The sequence below is a fragment of the Gasterosteus aculeatus genome, chromosome 20, assembly GCF_964276395.1.
Source record: "Gasterosteus aculeatus chromosome 20, fGasAcu3.hap1.1, whole genome shotgun sequence".
In the NCBI taxonomy this organism is placed as follows: Eukaryota; Metazoa; Chordata; class Actinopteri; order Perciformes; family Gasterosteidae; genus Gasterosteus; species Gasterosteus aculeatus.
The window spans coordinates 16,117,005-16,136,506 of NC_135707.1; the positions used below are offsets into that span (position 1 = coordinate 16,117,005).

A 19,502-nucleotide genomic window follows, 5' to 3' on the forward strand; every position below is an offset into this window, starting at 1 on the left:
GTGCCGCCATAATGAGAGGCACAGAGCTTCTGCTGTTCATTTAACCAATCACACAAGAATGCGTCGGGCATGATTTCAGAGGTAGAAGAAAAAGGCAACATGGAGGACCCCAGTGCTATGTCTGGGATATGATTTAGTCTAATTGCCGCTGGTGCCATGAGTGGGCAGACTTCAAACCGCGTCTCGTGAAGGTCATTTCCTTTCAAAGCACGTACAGCTCCCTCCATTCAAGAAAATCAAATTGTGCCCTTTGAATCAAAACCAGTCTTTTTTTTTCCTTTAAACAAGCAAAATGAAATGTTTGTTGCGCAAGATTTTTTTCAAATCCTTTCCTTTTTCCGGGTTTCCACATCAATGTAATGAAAGACAGATTGTAGCAAGACAAAAGCAGACGTGCCTTACGTGCTCTCCCTGCGTGTAACTGCGTCTGCTGACAGCTATTTGGTTAGCTAAAATACCTAGAATACCACACTCAGGAGGATCAGGAAGATGGTACAAATAAACCACCACCGTGTCTTACATCACAAACTGCTTGGACAACAGTGCAAAGAAGGCAAAGCTACTTGATGTGAAATGTGCTGGTGGTGCAATAATCAGGACTGATTTTAGGACTATTATATATGATCAATGACGGATGACACTGGTGTGTCATGGACAGCAGATGTCAGCAGTGGGTCACTCAACGCTGTGGTCATCTGATAGACTGGCATCGCTCTGTCCAAGGTCTGATAGCACCGTAGAACTCCATAATTCAAAATAAAGATGTTCCTCATAATATTTCTTTGTGTGTTGTGTAGTACCACAGATTGGATCCCGGGTCCAGGCTGCTAATTGAATCCACATTGGCTGTCACGTGTGGAACCAAACCCTGAGACCTGTGAGGAAACTATTCCATCTCCCAGACATCCATTTCTCACGCCCACAGAAGACAACGCCCAAGTCTCTGCTATGCACCCAAACACAAATGATAGTCACCATGACACGCGTATCACTTTTTAAAAGTGGGGACACGTTAGACATCATCCAAAACCACAGAGTCACGTGAACGTGCTGGAGAATGGTGATTCACTAGTTTCACTTCAGCAAAGCCAACATCAAATGGCACCGTTTCCAAGGAGGTAATCTCCAGATGCAGCAGAGGAATCCATTGCATGCTGCTGTTATCACATTGTCTTCATAACTCCCATATCCCACCAAGGGAAAGGCCCTACCGCTTATAGACAAGACAAGCTGAAAAGAGAAATGGAGATGCAACCACATAATATAAACCACATCATATGAAACAGTGCCAAGAACACAGTACTATTGGGGCAAAGGGAACAAATGTTCCCAAAAGCACCACACCTCCCTGCCTCTGGCTTTCGCTCGCACACAAGCGTCTCTGCAGTGAACGGGCGAGGCAAAGAGCCCCACCTTGCTGGAATGACTTTAAGTCTGCACAATATCATCATCAGGATGACACTGTCTTCTATGACACGTGTGCATAGTTCAGTGTATCACCATTTCCCCAAACTTTTTGATGATTTTGTGGGTTTGTTATATAAAATTATTAAATTCAGTTTGTACGTAATGCATAGTTTACAGATTTTTAAAAAAGATTTTAAGTATAACTTTTCCATGTTAAAATGTCTGCGTGAAATCTAACAATGTCTCGAACACTAGTGACACTCGATCCATATAAATACACAGATAATTTACACCAAGACACATTTTCAACTGAACCACTCCTAAAGAGAGAAAGTGGAGACTGAGCTCCATAGCATGTATGCAGCTTCAAGCCATGAACTGTGATCAAATCACCCCAAATAACACAGTGGAAGAGACGTCAGCTTTAAGCATATGACAATGTGAAGAATAGCCCCCTTTAAACACCCAACGTAAGATCTTCATTGTGAGAGCAATCACGTCCCATGCAAAGTGAAAGTAAGATAAGGCGGGAGGTAGGCTAATTGGCAGGCATTCCAACAAACCTTCAATGAAGTGCGGCCATGTCTTCTCTTCTGGGTCCTCCAGAGAGTGGTCCCAGGTTCCCTCAGGCGAGGCTCCTTGCACCCTGGCCCCCGGCGGCAAAGACAAAAGTGCCCGCTCTAAGGCGATTTGTTCCAGCACATCCAGGTCCAGTTCCTCGCCGTCGGGTTGCACAGGTGGAGGAGGCGATTGGTCCTCGGTGCCCTCCGGACTAAGAACCTGCTTCACCTCAACGATTTCCTCAACCACTACGATTTTCCTCTTCATGGCGTCTCCGTCTGTGTCGGGGCTTATGCGCTCGCCGTTGTCCCCAAGGTGAAGCTGGTCGAGCTGGGCCGCTGCGGGCGTGGCAGGGGCAGAGGGTGTGTCCTCCTCAGAGTCCCTCTTCTTCGCTTCCTCCTGCTTTAAAGCGCCACCGAAGGAGAGCCTTTTCTCTGTGCTGCGCTCTGTTGCCTGACTGGCCAAGTGTTGTGCAACTCCGGGAGGCTCCTCTCGCTTGACGAGGGGGCCGGCCTGTGCCTGAGCTGCAGCTGCCTCTGGTTTCGCCGCTGGTGCTGCTGACGCTAATTCTCCGGCTGCGGGTTCTCCCCTCACAGAGGAGGATGTTTTTGCTTTTGGAACCTCCCGCTTGATTTTTCCAGCAGAGAGCCCCGATGGCTCCACCTCCCCTTTGTCTGCCGGGGCCTCACAGAGCACAGCTGCCGCTGGCCTCGCTTCCTCGCTGCACATTCTTTGAGGGGTGTTTTTTGCAGAAACGTTCAGTTCGGTCTCTTCAGAGGTTGCAACAGCCCTTTCTTTAACTAGCGCCTTGGGCAATGATGTAATGTTAGAGGAGGGCGATGCCTCTGCTTCAGGCAAAAGCACAGGATTTATGGCGTCTGATACTGTTGCTTGAACCTGCTTTTTCCCCCTGCCTTTCTTTTTACCTTTTGAAGACTCCTCTGCAGGTTTCCCTGTATTATTAAGGGATTTGGTGCCTGTGGTTGTCTGAGATTCTGACGCTGCTTCAGGGCTTCTGTCCTCAGGGTTATAACTTGATTGGATGAGTTCCACTTGAGTTATTTTCTGTACTGTCACTTTTTCCACTTTAGTAACAGTCATTCCCTCAGTTTTAACTGGATCCGTGTGGGGCAGTTTAGCTTTTGTCTTGTCCTGTGAGCATGACTGTTCATGTACTGCATCACCAACAAGGTCCACTGGGGGCACTGCTGGAATCTCATCGATTGGTAGGGACGGTCCTTCAGAAATCTGGTCCTCAGTTTTTCTAGGGATTTCCATTATTGGCTTCCCTGTAATTTCTTTGGAGAGTTCCTTTTTGTCTGTGCGAGGTTTTTCCTTCACCAACTTCAAGTCAGGCAGTTCCTCAGGGTTGATAATCTTAGGACTGTCCCCTGGAGATTTGTTTTTCTTCCTTTTTGATTTAGAGCTTCCTTCAACTATTTGTTTGGCTTCCACAACCACCTCTGTGGTGGTTTTCATTTGACTGAATTCAGGTTGTTTGACATCATGTAGTGGAACTTTAAGCGTTTCTTCTGGTGCATTTTTTACCTCTTTCTGGACATGAGGAGTCACCTTTACATCAGTTTTCTCATGTTTTGCAGTACTCTCGGTTTCTGTAGCCCGCCCCTTGATGGGTTTTGCGTCTTCAGAACAGACCAAGGGTGCTGAGAGAGTTGTTTTAGTAATGGTAGTTTTAACTTCAAGTACTGAGGACTCGGTCACTTCAGTAGTTTTCTGGGTAGTTTCATCGGTTTTGGGCTCGCCTGAGAGATTCACTGTGGTCACTTTGGCATCAATGGCCGCCTGAGTGACTTTTACAACAGAGATCTCCTTTTCGGGTTTGCTGGTGGTACTGTTGGGCTTTGGTTTGCTGGTCTCCTCACTGACAGATTTCTTGACCTTCTCACAATGCATTTTGGATTCGACTGGGGTCTTTGCTTCGGCCAGTTTAACAGGCTCCTCATTAACCTTTGTTCTTTTAGCTTTCGGTTCATTGACAGGTTTTTGGATGACAGAGGCGGAAGCGGCGGTGTCAGCCGGGCGTTTGGAGGTTTCCTGAGCAGCAGAGACTGCGATAACCGTCCGGGCCTTCGTGTTATCAGTTACTGTTTGAGCCGTAGCCTTGACTTCTGCAGACTTAACTGGATCCACTGTCACCTTTTTTGTCATCTCTTCCTTGACATTTTCATAGGCGGGTTTTGTGTTTATAGAGGCAGCAGTGGCAGGCGGGAGACTGCTGTTTTTTCCAGCACCGGTTATTTTAATAACTGTTTGGGGCTGTGCTTTATAATTTGCCGTTCCAGCTGTAGCCTTAACCTCTGCAGTCGTAGGATCCACAATCACCTTTTTAGTCTTCTCCTCTTTAATCTTTGTATCAGGAAGCCTTGTGATAGCTGAACTGCTTGTTGTAACATAACCAGTTGAAGCTTTTTCATCAGTGGTCTTGAGCTTCTCCTTTTTGTGTGAAGAGGGTTCAGCTGGAATCTTTGATGTTGCAGCACCTGAAGCCACAATTAATGGTAGGGCTGTCTTGGTGGAGCCTGATGGCAGAGTGGTCTGCGGCGCATCCTGTCTCACAGCTGCTCTCTGATTCTGGACGGACATCGGCGCCTTCTCCTTTTGGACCTCAGACACTCGTCTCTCCTGTGATGTTGCTGCTGGCTTCTCACTGCTCACCTCAGGCTGCTGATGAGAGACTCTTCTCACCTTGGTCTCCTCCATCATCCCCGCCTCACGGTCGTTCCCTCTCCAAGACCGTTCCTCTCTTTCCTCATATGATGCTTTTGGCCTGACTGGTTCTCCGGCTGGTGGACGACCCCTAAACCTGGGGGTCCGATCCGAGTAGCTCTCTTTTTCTCCGGGAACCATCATCTTATGCCGGTAGCCTTGGCGCTCAGTCATCGCCTCCTGGCTCTCTGCTTCGCCCCAGCGGCCCGGCTTGGGAACATAGGATGTAGGACCTTCTACAGATTGGACCCGTGGAACCCGGTGGCCGATGGCCAGTGGCTTCCTGGTCCTCTGCAGGGAGGCGGGGACAATCTCAGCGGGCAGGCGGAGGTAGTCGCGTAGGTAAACGATTCCCTCATTGGTCAGGTACCAGTAGAAGTGTCTCCAGGCAAATGTCTCCTTCACGTATCCCCGAGACTTAAGAGACCCCATGGCGCGGATCACTTGCAGGTTGCTCACACATTCTAGCTCAGGGTGCTTGATCTGAGGCCTCTTGTCCTTCTTGGCCACCATGACACCATCTTTAAACAGGAGCTCATAGATGGCCCTCAGTTCCCTCAAAGGCATCAGCATTCCAGCAACCATTGTGCTTTATGTCAGTGTGCTCTCTCAAAGCAAAACTGAAAATCACAACATGAAAGGACCGTAAATAAGACAATCTGACCTGTCAAAGAATCGCATGGCAAAACCTCACATGCTTCTGAATTCAATTAGAAAGCAAACGAAAGAAAGAATCCTTGAAATCCTTTTATCTTACTTTCTTTTTCTTGACGATCCTTTGGATTTTGTGAAGAAAAACAGGAATATTCCTCTCTGAAATCGGACTTCAGCAAAACTAAGCGTATGCTGTTCCCCCCCACCACCTTTACGTACAGCGTGGCTGGGAATGAACAGTCGCCGCTCTGCCGAGATGGCAATGACAGAATGGAAGAGGGCGCGTGGTGTGTGAGCGAGTGTGAGAGAGAGAGAGAGAGAGAGAGGCAACCTTCGCAGTCGGGCTCCTCCTCCCTCCTCACTCTATTTCTTGTGAAAAAAAACCTGGCATGGAAAAAAAGTCTCACTAAAGTAAATAGTTCTGCAGGAAGAAGGAAGCAAGCAAATTAAGATCAGGCAGTAACGATTGGAATCGAGGAAGCAGAGTCAAAGGAACGGAGAAAAAACGCCTATGAAGAATGTTTCAGCACAGGCTCTGCAGCTCTGTGACTTACACAGAAACACCCAACCCCACAGGAACCCACACGCCTCCTTCATCGTGTGCGCACACCTCCAAACACACACTTTGACTGGCAAACAAACACCCTTTGGAGTGTCACACACACATAGTAAATGGGCTGTTCTAAAGAGAGATTAGTTTAGAGAAAGGCAGCCCCCCCCCCCCCTTGGCATGAATCAATCGAGTATGGTGTCTAGTCTTGCACATATGCCGATCAGGTATCACTGGGGAGCTCTTGCCCTACGCACAAGGTGTGGCTTTTCGGACCACATGTCACGCAGTCCTTTGCATGTCTAATGTTGAAGATGCCATTTGAGGGAAACATGTGCAAATCAGCAGCAGAGTGTCAGGAGAATTACTGCCATGATAGTTTGACTCACACACTGGCAGTTTGAAATGAACCATTAAATATTCAAATATATTCTAACAGAGAGAGTGAGAGAGAGAGAGAGAGATTCATATCTGCGTTTGTTGTAATGTTACCAAAACACCAAGTGAAAGAAAAATACATGAACTAATCTTTCCCGTTTTCATTAATCAGGAAACATTTAAAGTGATGCAACAGGCTGTAAAGCCCCCTAAAATTGTGTTGTTGCTTCAGACGGCTAACATTCAGCCTGGACTTGGCTGGAAAGATTCTGTCTCGCAAAACTATATAAAGAGCCTCGCATTATAGCTAACCTTTTCAGTGCTCCCAGGAACATGATATCACATTTCTATTCCAGAGATCACTTCTCCCTTCTGGACATCTGTCTCCCATTCGTCTCTCTGTGTCAGGGTGAGTGTCCTCTCAAGCCCAGTGTCCCGAGACAAACTGAAAGGAAAACTAACCATTGTTGAAAAAAAAAGAGCAGGAGTTCTTGTTCCCTCTTTCCATTGGAAAGAAAAGAAGCGTGTACTGAGAAGTAGAGTAAGTACATGGTTTCACGCTGCGGGAACACAGCTATCCAGTTGCGAAATTGTGGCGGCGATGAAATGATGCATTCCGCCTGCTGGTTGAAACCACACGCGCTTTTACACATCCAAACACTGGCACAACTGTTTTCACTTTCTTTGCCATGGCAACAGACAAAAGTAGTAAGGCAGTTCTGAGTCAGACACATATCTGTTTAATTCTGAGTCAGACACATATCTGTTTAAGTTTAATTAAGGGCTGCAGCAGGGCAGAAGTGGGTACAGCTGGACAGTTGGAAGTTGGACAGAAGTTGGACTTGACTGTCATCAATCAGACATCTTAATCAGTGCTGTTTGCAAAGAGACACTGGGATCTAAACAAAAAAACTATTAGCAAATTGTCAAATGCTTTTGATAGCAATCAAAATTACATTCTTATGTGCGTAAAACCACAGACACGTGTTAAAGATGAAAATGATAAAAACAGTTTTTGGCTCCTGTGGTGACACGTACAGTACCAGTCAAACGTTTGGACACATTTTCTCCTTAAATTGAATGAGAAAATGCGTCCAAATCTTTGACTGGTACTGTGTGTCTACTAATAGTGTCATAAAAAGAAGTCATTTAACAGTTGGTTAACAGTCAGACTAGTCGACCATGTACTCCACCTATAGCAGGTATGCTGCTGTACATGTTGTGAAATATTTGGTTGTCTAAGGTTAAGGACTCAGGCTGACAGTTTGAAGGCGTTTTCAGTAGAGGAACTATCCTCAGGCTCATTGTATAAGACGGCATTCCTTTGTATTGCAAAACGTTTTATGATTGACTTGGGGCAGTTATGTGACATTGGAACAGAGGCGGTGGTGGAGGTGGTGTGAATGTGTGAATCTGCAGACGTGGGCTTATCTAGGAAGGGAGTGGTACGGGGATGTATATGAAGGATTTTATTACTCAATCCATTTGGTAGCTTGTGGCAGTTACAAAGATCATGCAAAACAGTTTAAGGAACTTATTAAAAAAGTAACACAAATACATCAGTCCCAATTATACGACAGTCCACTAAGTGTTAACATCGGGGTAACCTGCATCGCCATGCATGGCGTTCTGATCTCCTAGCCCCGTACCAGTGTGATTTCATGCACTGTTTGTGCACAAAGTGTTCAGTGAACTTCAAACTTCCCTCCGTGACCCGTATTCTGGCTCGGGGCCCAGTCCCCTTCAGCCCTGCACATATTAACTATGCCCGACTTCCAGAGAAATACAGTATTCTGACGAAGCCTGGCTATGAACACGGCGGCCGCCGCTTTTAACGGCGACCCGGTGGCCACAATAGATGTGTGAAGGCTGGACGGTAGCAAGATAATAAATCATTAGGGAACGCTCAATATAGAACTAATACGGTCCGATGTCATTATGTCTATAAACAGCAGCAGGCAGCTGCAGATGGAAACATGATCTGATTGATTGAAGCAGATAAAGGAGTAATACGACTTTGGGGAAGCATAGTTTCCTGGTTAAGAGTCTACTGCCGCTTTGACGATGTCCCAGAATAGACTTGTCCCCGCCAAACTGTGGAGGCCTGCCGCTCCGTGGTCCATTGGTCCTGCACCCTTGCCCTCCATTCTGTTATCAGATCCAAGCCACCTCGGCCACTTCCAGGGAAAGCAGGTGTCAGCAGAGCCCTTCTTGCCCACTGATGTGTGCGCTGACACTAACAGAAGTTAGTGAGAATTTAAAACTGAAGACGCATGTCAGAATGGTGAGTCCTCCTAAAGAATGGAACATGTAACTCCAGTGTAAGCGTCAGCTTTACATATGCACGTCCCTGCCGTCTCCCAGCCATTGAAACCTTCAGGCTGAGCAGCAGAAACTGATTCTTTGAAGTGCAGCACGCTGCCCTGAAAGTACGGTCCCAACTGTTAAGCACTTATTGTAAGAGCTAATGAGGTGGATAAAAACACAGAGAGGTGCTTCAACAGCTTCTTTTGAACGGTTGGCACCAACATACCTGCCCTTCATCCTGCAATGCAAGAGACTTATCTTTTTATCGGCGCATTATTCATTTGGGAAGCTTGTCCCCTGGCTGGATAGAGAGCCGCGAGTGACCCGCTCAGGGAGCAAGTGACCCCCCTCGGGGAGGGACAGCTGTGGCCCCTGACAGGGCTGACCACAAGGATTGTGCTAAAGATAGACATGCTTGTAAGCGGCTTTAAATGGAGCCGGGGGTTCTCCCCAAAGCAATAATTGGCCCGTCTTTCCCGTACCTATTTATTTTTTCACTCCTCGCTGCGCACGGCAGTTCCGCCTACACACGTGCGCGCACACAGGGACGCCATGGGGTCCGTTCGCCCTAAGTAGACCCGACTCACCTCCCCGTCGACCGGTCCGTTGGCCCCTGCAGGGTGGTGAACCTATAGGGAAACGCTGATCGGCCGCCCGCTTTGTCAATTCTCCTTAATTAATAAATGAATGCCTCGGCTTATTATGAAGTAATGAATCAAATGTAGCTACTGCAATACAAACACCTACACTAAACCAGTGGGACCTCACAATAGACCAAAAGAGCACTATGGTGGCAAATAAGAATCTAATCAACACCGTGCCTGATTACGGCACCAGCGAGCTGTTCCTTTTTAAATCCACAAAACTCGTCCTCTTTTATTTTATACTTTGAATTGTCCAGGACCTTGAAACAGCCCTGACTGGTCCCCGGCCACTCTGTGGGTAATTGGGTTGATCTAGTGGTTAAACATTAGTGATCCGTGGGGACCCGTGAGTTGCATTCAGAGCCAAAGAGACTTGAGCTTATTTAGGAGGTGGCAAGTACAAAACAAATGTTACTGTTTAAACAAACAGAAAACAGACAGAAGTGTCTCAAACCACAGAATGGCCTGAGACAAAGAAGCTCTGTGTGTTAGAGGCTACGGCGCATGAAAGGAGACTGAGAGGTGTCTTTGGCATCCTTTGCGCTGCTGAGAGTTTAAGTAATCAACTGTTCCTGGATGGTAAGAACGAGGGCCGAGTCACAGCAGAAGGAGGAACATTCTGAGCTGTGGTCAGAGCGGAGAGGCAAGAACAATAGACAGAGTAATGGTCTGAAATCAATCAAGGCGCTGTGGCAACAGCTCTTGCGCCTTTGCCAACACTTTTTCCTTCCCCGTAAATATCTTTTGGAGTTATATAAGACTTGTTAAAAGCAATTGCAGATCAAGACTTCTTTGTTTCATAAAATAAAGTCCGTGTAACTGCGTAAAAGTCTGACCAGTACACTCATAACTGCACATGGAAAATCTATCAACTGGTAAATATAGAAATGTGCTCTCAACTCCTTCGAGTCCCGGTTCACACCGACTTCTCCTTTTCCAGAGTGGAAAAGAAACCAAGTCACAGATTATGCGTCATTTCCCCCACTTTACCGACCAAAAGCAAGCAGGAGCAGCCGAACTGCGTGCCAAGTCCCTTTCGCTCTTACCCACACTCTCATGTGTTAGCGCCGGCGCCCCCACCTCACGACCCCCCCGGCCCCAGCCTCTCAGCCTTGGACGTGTGCCCAATCCGAGAGGGGGCGAACGAGGACGGACCGGAAGTAGGAGCGGCGACATGACCGATGTGGCACGTCCAACACTGGGCAGGACATTGTCCGCGGGTTAATGATGTTCCCTATGACGGATGCGGAGGATGCCAAAGTGTTCCTCCCTCCAACCGTCAACATCTACGCTTTCAAAAAGCACAATATGTTTTATTTTCCATTCGGAATTAAAAATCAGCCTTTTGTGCGGCGGCGCGCTGCAAACAGGCTGCACAGCAGTGGGATTTGAACAGAAAATTCAAACCAGCCCTCGACTCTCTTGTTCCTCCTCCTCTGGGAGAGACGTGCGCCAGCTCGGCTAAAAGGCGGCCAGGGATCCGAATCAGCATGCAAGAGAGGTGTAACACAATTTAGGCGCAAGAAAAGACTTAACCGTCGCGGAATGAGCCGGATCGTCCCGATTTAAACCCCCCACGTGTGAAAGATGAGTTGCTGCCTTGACGTGTGCCACACATGGTGGGGACAAAATCCTCCCTTCACTGCCCCCTGCTTCCTTTTCCCCCTGTAGCCGTTTCTCCGTATTTGCCACATACCTTTCTTTGGGCTGAGCCAGAACCGATCTCCCAGAAGATCTCCTCCGTCCATGCCGCTTTTATCCGATTGCACAAAGGCCTCAGTGGCTCCAGCAGAAACCAACACCTTGTTTTCTGCTTCCACCACCCAGTCCACCCCACACTGCTACTCCTTATTTTCACCCCTGTGAGACCCGCTGCCTGGCCAGCGGAGTAAGATGGGTCTGAGGGAGAGGAGGAACGGGAGTTGAGGGGTGCCTTCAGTGCAGGGAGGGTGTTTGTGGGAAAAGAACAAGGGCATCTTTTCATCTGTGGCCCATAAATGCAGAGGAACATCTAAACCATAAATTTTAAAGGCCCTGCCAGCCTGGATACATCCTCTGTGCTGCCCCGGATACCCTTCCCCACGTCCCATACATCTAAGGACGCCCACGCTTCAATCTGACAACAGCTAACTGGGAGACACACACTGGGCGCCTTGTTCCCAGATACCACACAAATCACAGCCCCAGACGTTACAATGAAGTGGACCAGGGGAAAAAAAAGAACTAAATAACTACTATTCGGACCGCCAAAATTCACTTCCAAGACATCCACAAAGAAGCCCAACAACAACTTTTTCTTATTCCTTTCTTTATGGGGAGCAATTAAGCTATTTAAGACTACTGAACGCTCCAATGGAAATTAATGTTGCCACATTTCAAGAGCCAAAAGTTCACAGGTGACAGCTGACACTGTTGAGTGTTGTCAGGGCTGACTTGACTTCAAGAGGTGGACTGGCCTTCAGAGGAGACGCTGCAACACGATGTTCAGACTCATTTGGGGGGCGCTGAACCTGACAAATCGTAACCATCCTTGTGTTAAAAAGGCAATCCCCTTGAGGTGAAGCGTTTTGAAACACAGATCTTGACTAGATAAGCAAAGGAGGGTTTGAAACAAATAAGCGGCACTTCACGCACCGATGTCTTGAAAAATAGATTCAGCACAGAAAGAAAAGTTTAGTAATTAAAGACTGATATGATCCAGAGTTAGGACGGTGGATTTTGTGTCATCTTATCACATTTGAATCAAACAGTTTAACTTTAATTACGACTGTTATATTGTAGTATTATATTATTTAAAATATGCTCCGCTCATGGAAAACCCTACAGCAGCGGCCTGTGAACATTTTTCTGTGAAAAGTAATATACTGTATATTAATGAGCAAAATAAAAAATGAACTGAATTTTTGTGAAGAGGGTGCTTATTTCAAGTCTCCAGGAATGAAATAATAGTGATTAATAATAATGATTTTGATTATTATTATGCCCATAATTGTGCAGGCTTTGCTAGGAATAAGAAAATACAGATACAAACATGTGAGTTTTGTAGTTTATGTGAACCTATCCATTAAGTATTAGTTATTTGGAGTTATAATATACTATAAATGGAGGTGGACCTTCACAAAATGGAGGTCCAGTCTGGTTAGTGAGGAGGGTTTAAATTGGCTGCAGCAACAGGTCTGGCAGTGCCGGCCGGGGAAAACCAGTTTGTGCCATACAGACACACAGACTTATGACGGAGCCCAGTCACACTTCCTTTAATCTGCGTTTGTGTGCAAAAAGCACAGTAGAGGAAACATCTGCTTAAAGACAACATACATATCCGAAACAACGTCTTCAACTGTTTAATCAATGACTCAGCGTCTGCAAAGCACACATGGGTGTGGCCATGCCATGCTTTGGTTGCTGTAGCAACGCAGCCCACAGGTTAGTCAAATACCATGTGCCCATCCGCGGTTGAGGTCTCTGGGAAACGTGGGGCCGGCTGCCGTTGCCACGGGCGACCCGGCAGTCAAACAACAAAACCTGACACAGGATCCGGGCTGCGACTCTCCTCGCTGCCACAACGTGAGGATTTGCATTGTAACCTGAAGAGGGTGAGATGTATTTATAGACAGGCACCCTGACGGTCAGCTTCTAATCGCACCCACACACACAAACACAACACAGGTGACTACTCGCGTACGAACACCAGCATGCGTGTCGCTACGCACGTACACACACAGCGACAGGTTTATTGTATATTATTTATTATCCTCTCCACCATTAAACGGCTCCATCTGGAGAGAATGAATCAGTTGCATTCTTTCTTTCCTCAGAGGGAAGAGGGCGACGTCTGTTCGTGGCTGAGAGAAGAAAAGGCCCCTTCTCCCATAGGCAGCTTTTTTTTCAGATTGAAGTTGCACCCGCCGCTGACTCACCGTCGTTATAATCTGTGACATTCGTGAAATGAGTTGAACCACCCACAAGAGGGCTCGTGCGACTCCAGCGTGGGGGAGACCATGACGGTTTGCAATCAATGCTGCTGCTCACTGAAGCGCTGGAACATAACCGGGAAGTGTGTCTTATCCGTTGATCCTAAATCAAGATTTACTTTCCTGAAATCCTGCCGCCTGACAGAGGCGAGGACACACTGGGCCCGCGGTACAATTGCAGACAGGTATGCAGGAAAAAAAAAAAGTTGCTGAAAAAGGGGCAGAAATGAAACTTAATAAATCCTCAACACTCCCCTGACGATTCTTTCTGACTAAATGCTTGTGTGTTTCACAGGAACTCATGAACTAAAGGAACTGCTCTTGTTGTGTGTGATTGACGGCCCCTTGTGCAGCAGAGTATAATTAAATTGGGTGAACAACAAAAAAGCAAACTAACGTGTTCTTCTTCAGTTTGAGTCGGTGCTGGACGCGAACCCGCAACACCACCAGGATGTTTGCTTTTTACCTTGAAGTTCTAATTCCAAGCAACAGGGCTGAACTTTCATTTCAGAGAGCGTTGTCTGTGAGACTGGCAGGAGTCCAACGGGAATGAATACGGCACACCCAGAGCGGCTCCGCTGCTGGAACAATGCGCTCTGTTAAGGTGCATGATCAGAGTACAACAGCCTGCAGGCATGGACAAACTAAGGCGTCGGCAAGGCCTAACGATCGAGTTGCCGTGTCAATTGTTATAAATTTTCTATCAAATTTAGTCTCATCGAGTTTCCATTCAAGTGTCCTCAGTGCCGCGGGAGATGGCTTTTTGCTTTTCCTTTCTTTTCTTACTCTCGTGAGCATTGCTGAGCTGACTCCACATCCTGTTTTTCCACCGTGACACCTACAAAAAAAACTCCTGCCTTTGGCAGAAAAATAAAAGCCCGAACAATGGGAAGCTTATTTTCCCAAATATTAACTAGGAGCCAGTGAGCAGGAGCTGCTCCAACACTGAACAATACAGTTGAGTCATTTAGCATGAATAGTACCAATAAAAAAACATAAAAACCCTCCTATAATGAAAACCCTGACAGGTAACAGTCAGTAGTAACAGTTTGGCCAAGTGTGTGTGGGGACTAAACAGGAGAAACACGCATTTGGATCCATCAGTGAACGCACCCATGAAAGGATCTGTGGGGACGGTTGAGCTGCGTCCACTCATACGCATCCAACGCACATCAGAACAAACAGTTCACCCTGAGGGCAAAGCCAAAGCCCGACGGCGCGCTGCAGGGGAGTTACACCCCGCGCAGGCGGCGGACGGGCTCTAATGGCCGCCTGCTCTCTGAATAGAAAGCCAAACCAGTCGGATCAGCTGGAATGATGATCCATCTCGCTTCCTGAAGAGCGCCGGGGGCAGAGGGAGATATCTGCACCATCACATGGCCCGCCCTCGTTCCAACCACCCACAGCGAGACCGCCGACACGAGTTTGCCGACTTTGAACACCACACGCACTCACACGCACGCGCACGTGCACACACACGCGCACACGTTGTTGGCATTTCTACTTTATGAATAACGTATCTGAGCGGGCATTGTCCCCCCCCTCTTCAGCAACATTCACGTTCACTGCAGCAGTATATGAAGGCATTTCTCCTGTAGATATTTACACAGAGACTCCCCCCGGGGATTAAGATGCTTCCTTAAACACCGTGAGAAAACACACTGTCGTACGGGGTAAGCTACACCCGGGTTATCACAGATCACCGCTGGTTTATCAAGACTTCTAGATAGATGTACTAATGAGAAAAACCATGGCCTGTGAGTGAAGGTCTGGACCGAGCTCTGCTCAGCAATTAAAGCAGGTGTTGAAGTGAACGAATGATGGAATGATGGTTTAAAGTGGTCGGCACAGAACACATGTCACTGACCTGGTGATGCAACCATGTCATTAAGGGAAATGTGACATTCAAAGCTTAAACAAGAGTCTTAAATTTGAGCGGAAGTTCACATTCCGGATCATCCTCCGACAACGCAGACACCACAGGAGGAGGAGAGGCACTCACCTGAAAGACAGAAAGAGAAACAGGTATGAGTACACGCCCAGTGAAGAATAAAAATAGGAGTATGCCATGTCACATAACAGAAAGTATGGGTAAAGTTACTACATCTCTCATGGACACATGTGCTGAACTGCAACCTGCAGGGTTGAATCATAGGCCGAGTGTTTTGCATTAGCAGAGGCCTTTGCAAAGACGCTGGAACACTGAATGGCCGTCCGACAAAGAGCTCAGTTACACATTCATCACCACGCTCTTGGACCCTCGGGGGACCTCCGCGGCAGATGAAGCGATTTTTGCAACAAAGTGAGGAGAGACCTTGATCTCTGGGAATTTGGCTGCACAGAACATTACGTGAGAATAATCCCTGGATACGAATAACACGCCCAGGAGGCAAAGTCAAGTTTCCTGGGTAATATCACCATCTACTGGGCATGCAGAGCAAAAGCAAGTTGGGTCCTGCAAAGCATGATGGTAAAAACTATTCCAGCAGGGTCACCGTACTCACAGCTATTCCAAAGTCCTTAGCACTATACCTTTCAGACTCACCTATGGTATGCAGAATAATTCATGCAGACAAACTGACACATTGATATCTTATCAAATATGATTCAAGCTCTCATCAAGCTCGGTTAGAGGTAACATTGGTGCCAAATATATTCACAGCTCGACCCGCTGTGCGAATCAATTCTAATGGAGCCGTCATTGGAGGAATGTAACGAAGGTAATTTAATAATATTAATTGTACAAAATGTATTTGTACACCTTGGTATTTACATTTTAAAATATATTACACTTTCAGATTCAGGTTCATCATCCCCGCCCTGTCCAGTGAAAAACCTCTATCTCCAAGTGAAGATGCTGCCAACATGAAATGATTATTTTGATTACACTCTGTAAGCATATAAAAGGAGTTCAACCAATATCTGAGCAGCGATATCTATATAGATATCTATAAAGATATACCGATCACACTTTTACACAATGCAGAGCTTGTAGTGGATCTTCCGCTACCACATTTTAAACGATGAGAAAATGATTACGAGTGCAACGCAGGAAAAACAATAAAAATCATCCGCAAGCTTAAACACTCGGACAGTATTTCTAAAGAAAGGCTCCGATTTTACTGCTGTCCTTCACACTGGGGTCATTCCACTCGGCCCCCCCGAGCACTTACCACCCACCTCGCTGCACTACTGTGTGGAACATTCCCAACATGAACACCAGTACGGTTTCCTGTGCACGTGAGACTCATGTGTGCACCATCAGCGCTATAGTGTTTCTCCTCAGTAACCAACACGGAGTTAAATCTTCACCTCACGACATGGGCCTTCTAAAAAAAGGGCCGCACGAGCAGCTGACTGTCCCAAGTGTTTATGGTGAATACTCGAGGTAGATATTTGACACATTAAACTTCTAAGTTATGGTGAGGATCATTACATTTTAGCGGCCCTCTTTAAAGGTTAGATGGATTTAATTTAAGCCCCTCGTGCCTCACATTTTGCAGCTCGTTTTATACGGTTATGTCTTCTTCAGGATCTACTGAACAAGAGTCCAATCATTTTACTACTTCATTCAAGACGTACTCGATGACCAATAGGAGCAGGAAAACAACTCTCAACACTAGCTGCTAATGGTTTGCAAGTGCAAGTGATTCACCCGATGCTTTTATTGATGTATTAATTAATTTGGTTTAAGATGACGATCAGAGGCTCTAAATAAAATTTACTGTTAATCAATTGATTTATTATCCAGCCCCATTCCTATTAATATCACAAACCATATATGCATTAGATAGTGTGTATGGTAGGACATTATTCCATAAAGGCGGCATTTTAAAGTGAGGAGAATCGATTAAAAAGTTTTATTTAAAGAAGCTGGACTCTGACGACGGCACTTTAGCATCTTCACCACGAAGGATAGAGAGGAATCTACAGTAGTTATGTAACATGTCACATTATTTCCAGGTAACAAAGCTGCTTAGTGTTGCTCGTATGACACGTTACATGTGATACCAAATCGTGTTGTTAGCTTGGGGATGATAATCGAATGAATACACAGAACAACGGGGTGTGAGAGGGAGCATCCTAAAAGAGCAGCGGCCAGGGTCCCATTTCCCGGATGGACGCTCTGCTGTCGGATAGTGATGTCTTCAAAATATGTGTATCAAGGACAACGTCGTGGGACAGGAAAGCACTATTTTGTTAGGAAAGGGACGGCCATTTATTAGTCACGCCATGGCGGCCAGAGGTCAAAGGTCGGGCTTTCGGTTCATTGAGAGGACATGTCTACCACAAAGTCGGACCAAGCAGTGCATTCTGTTCTGTTCTGTCAGTCCATTGTGCTGATTGTTAAAGTATACGATTGTTTGGTGATGTCGCTGCGTTTCTAGAGGGACTCCGCTCTGCTTCATTAAAGTCAGGTAGAGGTAGTAAAAATCTGTATGAAGATAAAAAAGCAATTGCACTTAAACAAAGTTGGATGTCTTGCAAATCACAGAGGCAAATGCCTCTGATAGTCACTAGTCCTGTCCCGAGTGTCGAGCATGAAAACCACTGGATCCACCAACGCAGCTCAGGACAGTCAGTCTATGGATCCTCCCCCATCCCGTCCCTTTCCCATCTCCACACTCAATTTACAACACGGGACCTCTCATAAATATTTGGTGTCGACCAGAAGTCAAGAAAGAGGACTTGATGACTATCATCGGCAATGACAAACCCCGGCGATACCCTCAAAACACGTTATTTTCACGGACTGACCAACTAACTGAAAATGAAAAGGCCGTCATCCGTAAAATAGTCTCAGTGCCGCTTCGACAGTATTTCGGCAATGGCCAATAATTGCTCCGAAATGATGGAACGAGCTCTCTGAAGACAGCAGGAGCGCAGAGAGCCTTCACATCTTCCGCCGCAAACTAAAGACACACCTCTCCAGACTCTACCTCCACTAAAACACTAACAAATTGTAGCACTTAAAAATTGTACTTATGCCACTTATCTTTAGCACACTTTAAATTGGCTTATTTGAGGAGATTGCACTTTCTTGCTTCATGCTCCCCTGAGTTTGTATCCCTATGGTTGCACTTATTTTAAGTCGCTTTGGATAAAAGCGTCAGCTAAATGACATGTAATGTAATTCTACAGTGAGTAGTGACATTTTGCAGCGATGTGGACTCGTGGGAATCTATTTCGACCAAGTCTGGGGACAGACTGCACCTAACACACGTTCCAGCAGTCCACACTGTGCTTTAACACCTCAGTTCAGCAGTCACCGGCAGACGGACAAACCTCCATGGGCCAGACACAGACATTAACTGACAGCGCCCGACTTCTTCCTCGCTCTGTGGGACGTCTTTGAATCGTGCTGCGGCCTGATGGAAGCCCAGTGGGAATTTCTTTCACGTTAAATCGCAGAGAGTGTGACGGCAAAACGCCTTTGAGCGAGAGGTAGAATCGCTTCCCCCGTGGTCTCTGGACTGAGAGTCTGCAGCATGGCAACATCGCACGCGGCAGAGAGCACGCGGCATGATGCGCGTTAGTGCATAAACTGGCCATTTAGGGAGCCGCTGGAGAAGAGAAGCGGCCGCAGTCAGCATCCATTGACCTCGAAAGCTTTAACTCATCTTTGATGCTGCATTATGAGAACAGACATTAATGCAGAACGGGGACACGGGGGAAACGCTCTCGGGCGCGGTGGGGGGGAAATATGTTGGGTCAAAATGCCATCTGTTTATTTCCATCTCTTAATGTATTATCAGGACCGTGAACCGTGTACAGAGTAGAAGGTTTTCTGTAGGAGGTTCAGGGTCACGATAATACTGAGATAATGATAAGTGCTGAATGTACAGCAGGATGGCCATGTTACTACCAGCTAAGGTGCTACGCCCAATACATGCTTTCATGATTATTAAAATTATCATCTAATTTGGTCAATTGTATATTATATTTTGGGCTGCAAATTGATGAATTGATTGATTCTCGAAATGAAATGAAAAAAATTATAAATTGTACTTCTCAAAATATTCAAATGGCTTGCTTTGCTTTATCCAACAAACCGTTCTAAATATTCAATTCACTCTGATTATATAAAAAGGGATCTGTCATGATTGAACAAGCAAATATTTAGGACTTATTCCTTGAGAAATTGCTCAAACTTATGTTGTCGACGCTCATCAGTTAATTTTTTCAGTGCTGGTTATACAAATGTCAAGACAGCAGGTACAGTATACCCCGAGGGTACCCTGGCACGTATGTCAGTGTTGCTGCAAGAATATCTTCTGTTACACTAGCATAACATACTCTCAA

General features: G+C 46.4%; 1 protein-coding gene across 32 annotated transcripts in view; it reads right to left on the minus strand.

The window, feature by feature from the left end:
* The window catches only part of plecb (plectin b), a 97,281-nt gene that overhangs the window by 48,321 nt on the left and 29,458 nt on the right, over positions 1-19,502 (minus strand). For 10 of the 32 annotated variants that reach the window (XM_078095412.1, XM_078095373.1, XM_078095371.1 and 7 more), the window contains exons 1-2: positions 5,453-5,980; positions 1,971-5,315 (exon numbers count right to left, since the gene is read on the minus strand). The exons of 18 other annotated variants lie outside the window; for them this stretch is intronic. In XM_078095412.1, the coding sequence (XP_077951538.1) occupies positions 1,971-5,280 (3,310 nt within the window). In that variant the 5' untranslated portion in view covers positions 5,281-5,315; positions 5,453-5,980. Of the gene's footprint in view, positions 1-1,970; positions 5,316-5,452; positions 5,981-10,924; positions 11,365-19,502 lie in introns of those variants that run through there. 4 more of the 32 variants (XM_078095395.1, XM_078095390.1, XM_078095403.1 and 1 more) reach the window with 3 other exon arrangements.